Raw genomic sequence first — 14,539 nt, forward strand, 5'->3', positions numbered from 1 at the left:
TGTAAAGCTCTCTGCAACACGTCTTTTCAGCCTGGCAGAAATGGCATGTGATGATTCGTCCATGGTAAATGCCAGCCATTTAATGACTTAGAGAACCAGGGAAAGCAAACACAGACATTGCTATCTTCTCAATCAGAGTACACATCACATGCCATAGTGATTTTTTTGGAGCTACAGAGAGCAATTGTAAAAGTGCCGGTTTCATTAAAATTCTTCCAGGGCTTCCTGCACAAAGCCACAGAAGTCCTGAAAATTCATTCGGCCTTGGGCTTGTAAAGGATTTCACAACAGAGTTTTTAATGGAGAGGAATCTTCAGGATCATGCAGTTATTACACTGTTACATAGATTCATGGAAAGGTAGGCCTGGAAAGGCCCTTGAGAGATCATCTAGTCCAGCTCCAGGTGCTGAGGCAGAACTGCATAAATGTAGACCATCCCTGAAAGGTGTTTGTTTAACTTGTTCTTAACTTCCAATGATGGGGGTTTCACAGCCTTCTTTAGAAGCCTAGTCCAGTGTGTAACTATCCTCATAGTTCTAACATTTCCCCTAATATCTAGCCTAAATCTCCCTTGCTGCTGATTAAGCCCATTACTTCATGTCCTAACATGTTAGTTTCAAACAAACCAATTCTGTGGTTACTGTCTAGGAAGAATAAAATGTGATATCTGTGTCCTGTCATTTGCCTCACAGGATCATGAAAATAAATAAATAAATGGAGAGATCCTATCTCCTAGAACTGGAAGGGACCTTGAAAGGTCATCAAGTCTAGCCCCCTGCCTTCACTAGCAGGACCAAGTACTGATTTTGCCCCAGATCCATAAGTGGCGCCCCCAAGGATTGAACTCCCCACCCTGGGTTTAGCAGGCCAATGCACAAACCCGCCCCCACTGAAGTTAATGGTAAAACTCCCACTATTTTCCACAGGGTGGGTTTTCACCCTTAACATCTAAGTGCAGATACCACTTGATAACAGGACTCAGAGCAGACAGATCAGTACAGCTGCTACATTCAATAGTACAGCTGGCTCTTCTGTTTCTAGTCCCTCAGGCACCTCTCTCTGCGCTATTCTCATGGGTGAGGTTCACTCACCTATTGGGTGTCTGTGTAAGGCTCTTCACACCGTGGTAATACTGCAGAGGGGAAAGTGTGGGTGGGGTGGCCATGCAGAAGGGTCTCTGTATGCCGTGAAGTTCAGGGGATCTCTGTGTTGGCCCTGAATTTGGTGGGCCAGGGCAGGAGATATGGAATTCTTGATTAAATGGCTCCAGTGTCCAAAAAACCCAGCACAGAGGCGATGGGATTTCAGTAGATAGGTTGGGATAGCAGCTAGCAAGGGTGCTGCACACTGCCTGTATATTGGCAGCTAGGGGGTGGCTTTTCTTTCCAGCTCCCCCCAACCACACAATGTTTGATCACTTGGACTTTGGGTAGGGAGGGGTGAACTTCATCCTTGTTGTGCCATGTGATGGCTAGAAAGGATGGTTCTTTTTGTGATTGGGGAGTGACAGCCTGATCCTACCACGTAGCCTTCAATAGGAACAGGAACCAGCCCTGAATGCGTTGAAATTGTGGGAACAGGTATCTGGGAGTCAGAAAGATTTGGGGTCTGTAACCTGTCGTGCCACTGACTCACTGCGTGACCTTGGGCAAGTCTCTTAACCCTACTGTACCTTCATTTCCCCATATGTAAAAGGGAGATAAAAGTAGTTAGCATCCTTCTTCATGGGGGTGTTGTGAAGCTTAATTCATGAAAGTTGCACAGAAGAGAGTTCAAGGTTCTAGCGTCTCTGTTTTCCACAAAGGGTGAGTTTTGGTTCTGTTTTGAGAATACCGATTTCCACGAACAAGCTTTACCGTAATGAACATGCAGTTGGGACACTCATGGAGAGTTATTTGCTAGTCCTTTTTGCCTGCGTGATTCATGTTAACTAGTTTCAAGTTCTCTCAAAGACATTAAGGCTAGTCATTTGGTTCTGTGCTCTTTAATGTCTGGCCCCTAGAGCTGGAGGAAAATTTTCATTCAAAAATGCTTCCCAGCCAAAAACGGCCTTTTTTCTACATTAAAATTTGCATGACAAATTATAGTTTCTTTCAAAATTTTCTATTTTTGATGAAAAGAATGAAAAAACCCTGGTTTTCACTAAAACCCCCCAGAACATTTCTGTGAAACAAACTGAAATAAAATTTTCACTGCCTTGGAAAATTTTCATGAGAAATACCATGTCTGACACTGTCTACTGACTGCTATTTGGTAGACATGTGATGATATTACACTACAGTAATCTAAATAATAATCATGTGGGTTGGGCATGTATTATTATGATAAACGGTGACACAGGGAGGTTGAGTGACTTCCCAAGATCATACAGGGAATCAGTTGCCCAGGAGTCGGACTGCCAGTCCCTTGCTCTTACCACTAGACAATACTTTCTCCCAATGCATAAAAGCTTGTGCATTTGAACATCGCTGATTGCAGCCAAACGTATGGCATGGCTTTTTTGGAGAGGGGCACCAAGGAAGTGTGTTAAAGCTGTTGACCTTGGCAGGGCAATGTCAGGGCAATGTCTTATAGTTCAGGGCGGTTGTTACCTGTCTAACCTAATCTGGCAAACTTGTGGAAGTGATCCCAGCAACTTCTGCAGGTAACCTTTCCGCACCTGCAGAGCCTGTGGGGGAGGGGTTCGCTAATCAGTGTTGCCATGGCGAGGAGCCCTGCTGTGAGGAGGACAGGAGCACCTGACAGGGTCAGGTTTAAGGACTAGGTTGAACAGGCCCATGCCTCTGTCTTGGCTGTGGGGATCACCTAATGATGGCACAGTCCCAGCCCACCACTAGGTTCACCAAGGACATTGATGTGCAGGCCAGAGGAACATCCCTTCGTAACAATGGCAGCAACTCCCATGGATTTCCTTGGGTGCTCTGCACCTTGTCGGATTGAGCCCATGTAGCCTCCTCCAGGAAGGATCTCAGAGCACTCTATCAATATGAAGGCCATGGTCCCCTTCTTCACAATGAAGGGCACTTTACTCCAGGAGTCGGCCCAATGATTTCAATGTCACTATCTGTAAAGTAAGGTGCTACTCAGCGTGTGAGTAAGGGGAGAGTGGATCAGAATCTGGCCTTAACTGATTAAGCTTCACATTACCCCTGTCAGGCAGGGAAATAGTATTACTCCCATTTGGCAGATGGGGAAACTGAGGCACAGAGGGATGAAGGCCAACATTTGCAAAAAGCCCATTCATGTTAGGTGCCTTAAAGATTGGCTTCCCCACGTAAGACACCTTGAGATCCTTTGGAGGTCAGAGTTGAACTGCCCAGCACCTTAGATAAATCAGGCCATGAGCATCTCAAGCTGGACATCCAAAAATGATGGAGGCACCCAAATGTATTGCACAATTTTGGCCTTTGCAATTTCAGCAAGGCCACGCAGTGAGTCAGTCCCAGCGCTCAGCGTAGAACCGAAGTGTCCTACAGCTTAATGCGGCGCTTCAACAACTAGGGCTGGGCCTTTTGAGGAAGCCTATGGGAGTTCGGTGCTTATTGAAGTTCAGTGGGATTTGGGCACCTAAGCTCCTTAAACTCCTTTGAAAATCCCAGCCTAGCTCAGCCTGTCTTCTGAGAACATTGGTGACAGCTTGTTGGGGGTTTAAAGACATAAAGAGTCTCAAAAAGTCTGAGTTTAAAAGTAGGGTTTGGGTTATTGTTTTTTCAAATAGATGGGAAAGACGGCACAGCATCAGTGAGCAGAGTGGATGATTGTATAGCTGGACCCATAGCAGTAGCTAGCAATGCTCTCCATGGATGCAATTCACGGCTGTGCAGAAGGCCAGCAAAAGGTCTATGGACTGCTGAAGCCCTAGGGTGAATTTGACCTAGCGTGAATTGCTGCAGAGGATAGAGCAGCATGTGAGCCTTATGATTAATTCGTAGCTAAATGTGAGCAGTACCATTTTAAAGTGCCATTTTTCACCTAAAGGGGTTAATCACGTGGCACATTTCACAATAACGAAGTGACATTTTTTCATTGCACTTGTGTAAAATGGATTTTGTTTTTAGAAATCAAGAATAATGTTCAACTCTGGAGGCTGAAACGTAGGCACTCAAATCCGTGTTTAAGCCTTTGTGTAAAGAGACCTGATTTTCAGAGCTGTGGAGACATCCTCAACTCCCATTAACTTCAGTGGACTCGTTCCTGATTTATACTGGTGTGATTGGGGTCAGAATCAGGCCCTTTATATGTAGCACAGAGTATGTGGTCAGATCTGGTGGCACATGGACCATGGTTGTGTGACTCATAGACAGCAGGGTGCTGTAATGCCGCTGAGATAATAATATCATATACTCCTTGTATCCTGATGGATCCCAGATTAGTTCACCAGTCCTGCAGTCCTTACTCATGTGAGTAGTTCCACTGACGTCAATGGATAAAAGTTGCAGGATGGACACACTAATTACCTGTAGTACTTCTGGGGTGGTAGGGCAGTAGCATTCTGCACACTGGCATGCTGGAAGGGGAGGGGATAAATTGACCATGGATACCCTGAGTCTTATTTGAAAAGTGCTATGGGATATTAGTGTCCCTCCAGGGAAGATAGGACCTTCTTTTAAGAGCTCATCCTCCCTCCCACTGCCCACAGTAAATTGCATAGTACTCCATTAATTTACTCCATCTGAGTTCACTTTATTTCAATCGTCACATTAAAAACACGGGAGAGAACAGATGCGGTTTCATTCATTTCATTTATTTATTCATTTTTGAAGTTGAAACATGATAAAAGCAGGAAACCTCATTGGGCAGCAGGGTAAAATCAGGCAGGGCCTGGTTATCCAGGACTGTTAGCAAGGGGGAAGGCAGGAGGTGAGACCTGGAAGATCTCTGTCATCATATTTTGGGAGGAAAAAAAAATGAATAAGACTGATAGTGACATAAACAAAGCATAAGAAAGGCTGCAAAGAGGAGGCAGGGATCTTTCCCTGGGAGCCTCCTACTGCGAACAATCCGATCTCTTGAAACTCTTGACAATAGTGCTCGGCACGGTTTCATGCTTCACCACGCAGCTATAGTCGTTGTGTGAGTTGTACTCATCTTTCGTAAGCGTCAGGGTGCTGCTCAGGCTGTACGTGCTGTCAGAAGTATCTTGCTGCTTCGTGCTGGTGAGGACACCAGGCTTGGTGTCGACGTTATCCACTTTCCAGTCCACAGTCAAGGCACTTGGGTAGAAGCCATTCACCAGGCACACCAAGGTGGCTGATCCCCCAGACAGCTGGTCGGCTGATGGGTGAAAGATGAACACCGAAGGCTTGGCATTTTCTCTACCTGCAAAAAAGGAGAGCACAGAAAACGGTGTTAATGACAACTGACCTAGGAGTACATAGTAACACCGAGCATGGATGTAGCCGTACACAACTATCAGGCCAAATCATTCTTGCCTTACTTATGTGAGTAGTTCATCCATGTGTGATTGAGGCAAGCTGGATTTGGCCCATTAACTAATTCATCCTCCAAATACTCTTGGTAGGTAGGGAAGTATCATCATTATCCCCATTTTATTGATGGGAAAACTGAGGCACAGAGCGGTTAAGTGACACAGCAGGTCAGAATACAGAGGGAGTTGGTGTACATAGACCATATAGGATATCAATTCAGGTTTAAGAAAACACAGGGCCAGGTCCTCTGCAGGTGTAAATCAACACAGCTCCATGGACTCTAATGGGCTCTTCGGATTGACACCCGCTGAGAATCTGCCCCATCATACCCGGTTTCATTTTGCTTACCACCTTGGCACTACTTGTGTGCGGAAGTGCTTCCCCATGTGAGGAAGGGCTGCACAACCTGGCCCTGAGTGATGCGAGAGCCTTTGATATTAGTGTAAGAGACATGCAATGCCCTGGAAAATGGCCTCACCCAAGAGATACCAGGGAAAGATGCCAGTGTGACAGCTCTGGAGGTTAAAGTCCTGTTTATCGACAGACAAGATACAGCTCATGTACCAGTAGCAGTGCAAGCGTCCCACCACCATGCCTATATCCCTCAATCCTGAGCTAGAGGAAGGCTTGCAGAGGGTGAAAAGGTACTTCCCACTCAACCCTGGGTCTCTCTGCTGAGATTGCCAACCAGGATGCTAACTGATGCCATGTACATGACAACATGAACCCCCCTCTCCACTGGAAGCTGTGACCTAGAGGGGAAAGGGTCCAGGGGTGAAATCTGGGCCCCATTGAAGTTCATATTAGTTTTCCCATTGACTCTACAGGAGCCAGGATTTCACTCCAGATCTCTCTCTCAATCCCCTGAGCCATCTAATTCCTTAGCGCCTGTTTTTCAGAAGTGCTGAGCACACATCCCTCCACTTAAAGTCAATGGGAGATACAGGTGCTCAGTACTTTTCAAATCAGAAACCTGATTCTCCTCTCACACCAGTCACCTGCATGACTCCATTCACTTCAGTAGAGTGGACCCATTATATGCAGGTGGCAATAAGAAGAGAATCAGGCTCCAGACCCACAGAGTATTATTAATATTTATCCTACTGCAACCGTCATATACGACTAGAACTAAAAACTCAAGATCTGTTATTAAAAAAAGTCAGTGTGCAGCTAGAGAAAGACATGAAGTTAAGACTGTGGCGACCTTTAGCATAGCAACTTGGAGTGAGTGTTTGTGTATCTCACTTTGTGTCACATAATCACTAAATGGGCCAGATTCTGATCTCGGTGACAGATGTAAATCTGATGTAACTGAGTAAAATCTCTCCCCGTATGTCAATATTCAGACTCTTGAAAACTAGGACCCAATCTTGCAATCCTTCCCCAGATAATACTCCCCCTGATTTCAATGGCAGTTTTGTCTGAGCAAAGACTGCAGGATCAAGTACTAATTTTGTAAAGATCTGAAGAAAACAGAACATAGATCACATCTTGGAAAACCAAGTCAAAATCATTCAGTTCACTCAGTCTCCTGCTTTGCTACTGTACAAACTAAAATAATAACGTCTAAGCACTGAATCGAACAAAATTGGAGCCCAGACTTTTAAAATATCTTGGGATTCCAGAAAAATACTCATATGTTTTTACATTTATCTTATCAAATGAACTGTACAAGATAATAGACCTGATTCTCCTTTCATTTAAACCAGTGTTAAAGTGGTATAACTTCATAGCTCCACTAACTTCAGCGGTGGAGTGAGAGCACTTCTGAGTTCAGTGGAGTCACACCTGATTTACACCAGTCTGAGAGAAGAATCATGCCATCTATATCTATATCTATATCTATATCTATATCTATATCTATATCTATGGACAGATAGATACCATACATTTGATAGCCTCTGTAAAACATCTGAAATAACAACACATTTTATATATTATACTACAAACGATATGTAGCCCCAAACAATTTTTTAAAGTATTTTGGACTTGTTTGTGAAAAACAGTAATTGGAAAAGAGAAAAAAAGAAAAGAAAAAAAATCATTTAATTGGATTGTCCTCCACAATGGCCTCATCACTATATTTGTTAAAATTCAAAATATATATGAGTAGAGCATTGTGCCAAAGCTAAAAAATCTTTTGTAAGCTAATCAATAAAACAAAAACTTAAAATATATGAATCAATTGCATTTTTCTATCATCAGAATATTTTTAGAAGAGTTATCAAATTTTTTCCTAGTGCAAAATAAAAATATACCGTACACTGCTGTTGCATCTGCTTTCATAAATACATTACTATAGTCGATATGACAAATGTCAAAATTATTTTTGTAGGACTTAAAATTAAATTCTTTAAAACAATGATGAGATGCATTGGATAGATATACAGCTAACAATGACTAGATGCAGCTAACTTAAATCTTATCGATTACAGCTAGCAATTAATAACTACAACTTATTTTACATTTTCCTCCACATTTGTGCTGCTGGCTTCCAATTAACTTATTTTGTGCAGGTTAAGTATTATTTTAACAGGAATGTTTGTCTGCTCTTTAGGTAGGTTTTTAGTATTTTCTCTTCATTTCTTAAACTATTTTTTTCTAAAACTGGACTTTTCTTGTTATCATCAGTCTAATCTATTTTATCAATCTAGTCCAATCTAATCTGTTTAATCAGTCATCAGTATGTTGATCACTGTGGTATCTGGGCACACCGCTTACATTATTTGAGAGACAATTTCCAGTTTCTCTTAATGAGATGTACTGCCAAAATTCTCAATTAAAACAAAAACACTTGTATATGGTTTGATCCAAGTCCTACTGAAGTCAATGGGAGTATTTCTAGTGACTTCAGTGGCTGCTGGATCATGACCTTTGTTATGAAACTTTGGGATTTTTCCACTTAAAATCTATAGACAAGAGGATGGCTGAATTTTTACTAACAGTGTTGATATCCTCAGATGAAGACCCAGGACCAACACTGTCACTAGCCTACAATTCAGCCATCATATTCTTGTTTGGAAATAAAATTAGCCTTTTCTTTAAACATTCCCAGTTGATTTTTAATCCTTGCAATTAAACGTAAGGATTTGACAACTAACGACTGGGAATGGGGTGAGACAGCAAAGAAAGGGACAGAGAGAAAAAACAGCATTTTTCTACATTTGTGCATTAAATCAAGCAAAAACAAAGGGGATTGATCACAAATAAAATGCACTTACGTTTTATCTCCAACTTGGTCCCTTTGCCAAAGGTGAGCCACAGTGATTGTCTATAACCTTCCTCTTTTACAGAAACCTTTTTATTGCACAACTAAATGGGCTCTCCATTGTAAGTAGGTTAATTTACGTAAAAACGAGCAGTTTAGCCCAAATTCCATCTAGGGAGGTGGAAGTATTTTCCACTCTTGAGGACAGGTATATTTTATATAAATACTTCACATATCTACAGCCCCAGTAATTTTGTCAGCGATCCCATTTCACGAATTACAGACAAAAATTGTGAATATGGACAAATTGGACATAGAAAATCTGAAGAGAGTTCAAAAATGCACTTACGTTTTATCTCCAACTTGGTCCCCTTCCCGAAAGTGAACCACAGTGAATGCCTGTGAACTTCCCCCTCTACAAAAACCTTTTTACTGTGCAACTAAATGGGCTGTCAACTGTAAGTGGGTCAATTTATGTAAAATATAACAATTTAGCCCAAATTTCATCTGTGGAGGTGAAGGAATTTTCTGTCCTCAAAGACAGGGTTATTTCATAAACTTTACAATTCTATGGTGAGAGCAATTCTGTCGGCACTCATATTTCACAAATTGCAGACATCCCCTCTGCCAAAAAAATTGTGAAAATAGGCAAACTGGACAAAGAGAATTGAAAGAGAGTAAAAAATGCACTTACGTTTTATCTCCAACTTGGTCCCCTTCCCGAAAGTGAACCACAGTGAATGCCTGTGAACTTCCCCCTCTACAAAAACCTTTTTACTGTGCAACTAAATGGGCTGTCAACTTTAAGTGGGTCAATTTATGTAAAATATAACAATTTAGCCGAAATTTCATCTTTGGAGATGAAGGAATTTTCTGTCCTCAAAGACAGGGTTATTTCATACACTTTACAATTCTATGGTGAGAGCAATTCTGTCGGCACTCATATTTCACAAATTGCAGACACCTCCCCGCCAAAAAAATTGTGAAAATAGGCAAACTGGACAAAGAGAATTGAAAGAGAGTAAAAAATGCACTTACGTTTTATCTCCAACTTGGTCCCTTTGCCAAAAGTGACTCACAGTGATTGCCTATCAACTTCCTCTCCTACAGAAACCTATTTACTGTGTAGCTAAGTGAGCCCACAGTGGGTTGGCTATCTCATGCAATATGTAACAATTTAGCTCTAAAATTCCACCTAAGGAGGTAGAGGTGTTTTCTTTCCTCGAGGATACGTTTATTTTATACACTTTACCAGTCTCATCTCCCGGTAAGTCTCTTAGCATTCTCATATCACCAATTACCCCAATGCAAAAAAACCCCCCAAAACATGAAAATGCACAAATGTGACAAAGAAAACTGAAGAGCATTGAGAAAAATGTACTTACGTTTGATCTCTACCCGGGTCCCTTTGCCGAAAGTGTACCACAGTGCTTCCTTGCTACCTGTTCCCTCTACAAAAACCTCAGTTCCTCCTAACCTAGGCCATTAGCTGCATCAGTGGTACAGTATGTTTTAGAAATATGGGGCCAGAGCCTTTGTTAGTGTAAATCGGCATAACGCCGATGTTTGAGAATGGGGAATACTGCACTGATTAACGTCAGCTGAGGGTCTGGCCAACAATATTTTTGACCACTACCAGACATGTAACATTTACTGAATTTCACTGGTCTGGAATGAAAAGCAAAGTCCTACTTTCTTCAAATTAATCTCTTTTCTATTACAGTTGAACTACATCTGCCCTGAAAACCATCCTTTACCTGCAATTTCCAACACCAACAGATATTCACATTATAATTCGACAGTGTTAATGAATACAAATTTAAAGACAGAATAGACAGCGAAAACAGAATCATTTCAAGGTACTTACGTTTTATTTCTACCTTGGTTCCTTTACCGAACGTCCACCACAGTGATCAGTTCCTATTGCCTCGCCGTACAAAAACCTGACAGCAGAAGGGGAAGGGGCATTCGGTTCACTTGCTAAAGCTCATTTCCCCTATAAAAATGTTTTTTTTCCATTGTGCAAAACTGAGAATTCAGTGCTAGGTCGAGTGACCTTGGTTTCATTATCTATAAACAGTCAAGAAGTTAGATAGAATTAAGATCAGATCAATACATGCTATCTTCTCTCCCGTCCCTCTGTTCCCACATCCGCATTGACACATATTGTAACCCTAGTCACATGCTGTATTACCTTGAGAGCATAAATGCTGAAACTATTAGACCTGGGTCCAAGTGCAAAGTTTGGATCCTGATTCAAACTTTTCCAAAGTTCAGGATGTTCAGATGCAGGATTTTGGTTCACGTCCAAGTCCAGAAAATGTAGATGTGGTATCGAGCATCCCACCCAGATTTTGCATGAGCTGCAAAGCTTATTTCACATACAGCAAACCATACATTGACAAAATACTTGCACAAACAAATGGGCAATGGACTTGATTCTGCTCTCCCTTATGTAGGTATAAATTAGGAGTTACTTCATTGAGATCAATGGAGTCATACCACCAGTGTTAGCATGGAACTTGCTGGATATTTTCTGTACCAGGCCAAGGAAGGATGCAGGGCCTAGAAATTCTTGCATAGAAAAGGACATATGCAGTTTGTGGAGGAGCAAAACACTGCAGCTGGGAACTTTCTAAGGGATGACAGAAAGTTGCCATGGTGCATAGAATGCTGATCTAGCATGATTTAGCTGAGTAGTATTGAGAGTGAACTCAGCTGGTGCTCAAACACTACCAAATTAGGTGGCGTTTACCTACAGCTCAGAGAGATGTTGAGGTGAGATTGTGTTTGGGGGACCTGGCTGCATGCCAGTTATCAGTTCCTTCATCACATCCACAGCACCAGCTGTCACATCATTATCACTGGGGCCTTCTGTGGCAATGATCTCCATGCAGCCTACCTACTCTCCTGCTGTTGAGGCATCCAACAGCCAGGTCTGTTCTGCAGTCTGAATAAGACACCTGGGATAATGGGGTTGTTGGGGAGAATAACTCTTATTTCTTGAATGAGTCTGATGAGCTGTAGGGTTCTTTAGAAGAACTTCTAATCCCCATGGGGACAAAATAAATAAAGGCTACCCACTTCCTCCAAAGACGCCAATTTCCCCCCTGTTTATACCTGAAACCATTCTATCTAGGCTGAAAACCAAAAGGCACTCCCAGCTCAAAGTTATGCAGTACCTTCAGAAAGGTTAGCCCTGACTGTACTAACCCAGGCCAGATGGTGAAGGACTGAAACCATCCTAGGTATCTCCAAAGTGGCTGAACGCAACTCCCTTGTGCCTAGGGATAGCTCTGCTACATCTCCTACCCCCACTGTGAGAACCTGCTGCTCTAGGTGGTCTTAGCTAGCGGCTAAAGATGTCAAGACTCAGCTTGCCCTGCTCCAGCCTGTGTTTCTAGATGCTGGGATGCATCAGGATGGAGAATATATTAACCTTGGTGCTTCACGTCTGCATCAGAAACTACCAGACCTCCTAGGCAAGAATGAGAGCTCGGGAAGAAAAGTGGTTGGTTTTCAGATTCCCCTGCAGGGGAAAGATGGGGCATTTACGATGCTGTTCACAGAAGTCATGAACATGGGCTGGCACCAGGTTTATGATGTGGCACTATCACAAGAGAGAGCCACAGTCAGCGAGGGTATCTCTGCCCTGCCGCTGGCAGGTGTGACCAGGTAGATGTCCCCACGCTCACTCTGCTTGAGCTAGCGTGCGAAAAGTAACAGTGTGGCTGCAATGGCCTGGGCGGTGGCGTGGGCTCGCCACCCGAGGATGAAGCTAGGATCTTGGGCAGGGTTGTACTGAGGTGGCTAGCTCAAGCCACTGCCTGTGCTGCTGTGGCCACACTGCTATTTTTAGCGCGCCAGCTCCAGCAGAGCTAGCACGTGTACGTCTGCCTGAGCTGGGAATTAAACTCCCAGATGCAGTGCAGACATATCCTAAGAAAGACTCTGGTCTGTCACACAATATGGCCACCGTTCAGAAAAGCCCTTACGTGTGTGTGCCTGGATAGTCCCGTTGGCTTCAATGGGCCTATCCACATCCTTCAAGTTAGGCATGTGCTTAAGTACCTCGCTGAGCCTGGATCCTAGCACCTAAACAGCAGAGTGTCGGTTCACAGTCACAGGGGAAGAAGAAAGCAGGGAAAAGATGTTGCAATCAAAGTGTTGGGACTTGTACCTGGTTTAGGCCAATGGAGAGACGTACCCGCCAGATGTTATTAGATTACGGATTTGAAACTAGACACAGAGCTGAAATGGACAGTGGCTCTGTACATATTCAGAAAGACAGTTGTTACCCTTTTTCACTGGGGTGGTGATGAAAACAGGGACCAGGTTAGCGAAGAAACGGACTCTAAACCTGAAACTGTTACGGTGGAAACTGAATCTGAAAATGCAAATGAGGAACTGGAGGAACAAGTGACGAGAGCTCTTCTCCACTGGCCCGTTTGAGAGAAGGGCAGCTGCTTTTAGGGTGGGATTTTCAAAGGAGCCCAATGGGGTTTAGGTGCCCAAATCCCATTGAATTTTGGCCTCTAACTCCCTTTTGAAACCCCCAGCCTTAAAAGCTGTGAAAAGAGGGCAGGACCAGGAGGGAGAATTTTGGTCAGTGTGAGAAAGACAATTAAAATCGTGAGGCTGAGGCAGGCTGGCCGGGGTTGACCACAGAGGAATTTCTCCCTCAACCCCGAGTATATGTAGGATTTGGGGCCTGATTCAAAGCCCATTTAAGTCAAGGGAAGTTGTCCCATTTACTCCAATGGGCGTTGGATCAGGTCCTTGGCTACTGGAACATGTTTTGTTTTGAGCGTTCTGGGAGGAGCCTAGATGCTCCGGTGCTAGGTGTCAATGTATGACCGTCAGATACATTTTCTGAACATTTCCTTCTTGCCTGTGTTTGTGTTTTCAGTTGTCTCTTTTCATTGCACGTTTCTGCTTCTTTCTTTTCACCTCAGTTGTCTTTGCTTCCATCTTTATCAGAGTCTATATTCCATCATTATTATTTTTATAGAGGGTGTAACTGTTCCCTCTTCCCTTGCCTCCTTCTCCTCTGCTCTCCATGTGTTGTGTTCTCTTCCTCCTTCACCCACATTGTCAGCCTCTTGCTTCGTTTACTAATCCCGCCTTCCGTTTTCTCACTCTCGGGCCGTGTCTACACTAGCAAATGGAATGTGACGTTGCCCCATTGCTTACACCAGCACAAGGGCAAGTGTAGACTGGACTCAGACATTGTCAGCACTTTGTCCTAAAGCCTTCCTCTGAAATGCCACTAGTCCTTGCGCCATTGGGAGTCCCAGAGCATCCTCCAGGACACTGAAAAGTGGGCACCACATTTAATAGTGTAGAGGCAGCCTCTGTGTACTCTTCCCAGCTCCACAGACTCTCCTGCCTCCCACCCACAAATCACACACCCAGGATCCTACATGGCATAGACAATACCCCACAGACACACTCTCCTCCCTCCCCTGCAAAAAAAAACCCTTGCTCATGATCTCCTGACTTCCCACAAAAGTCACGTCCCCTCCCAGTCCCCTATATCTTACATGAGCTTGCTTTCTCTACAAATCGCTCTCTCTCTTCCGCACACCCTTTCGCTCACACACAGAGCTCTCTTCCAGATTCACACTCACACAAGCATACAGTCAATCCCTTCACACACAAGCTGTCCCCCTGTACACACAAGTGCCACCTCACATGGAGTCAGCCCCTCACACGCAGGTAGTGTTCCCTCACATACAGTCAGCCCCTCTCACACAGGCAATCTTTCCCCAGATACAGTCAGCCTCACACATGGGCAATGTCCCCTCACATACAGTCAGCCCCTCACACACAGGCAATCTTTCCCCAGATACAGTCAGCCTCACAGATGGGCAATGTCCCCTCACATACAGTCAGCCCCTCA

At 43.7% G+C, this 14,539-nt stretch overlaps 1 gene segment (V, D, J or C); it reads right to left on the reverse strand.

Annotated features, from left to right (window-relative positions):
• Positions 1-4,723: 4,723 nt before the first annotated feature.
• LOC101950827 (Ig kappa chain V-III region MOPC 63-like) overlaps positions 4,724-14,539 on the reverse strand; it is a 403,290-nt gene continuing 393,474 nt past the window's right edge. The window contains 2 exon segments of the V gene segment in view: positions 4,724-5,319; positions 9,332-9,381. Of these exon segments, the coding sequence occupies positions 4,988-5,319; positions 9,332-9,381 (382 nt within the window).

The sequence above is a fragment of the Chrysemys picta genome, chromosome 5 (genome assembly GCF_011386835.1).
Source record: "Chrysemys picta bellii isolate R12L10 chromosome 5, ASM1138683v2, whole genome shotgun sequence".
NCBI lineage: Eukaryota > Metazoa > Chordata > Testudines > Emydidae > Chrysemys > Chrysemys picta.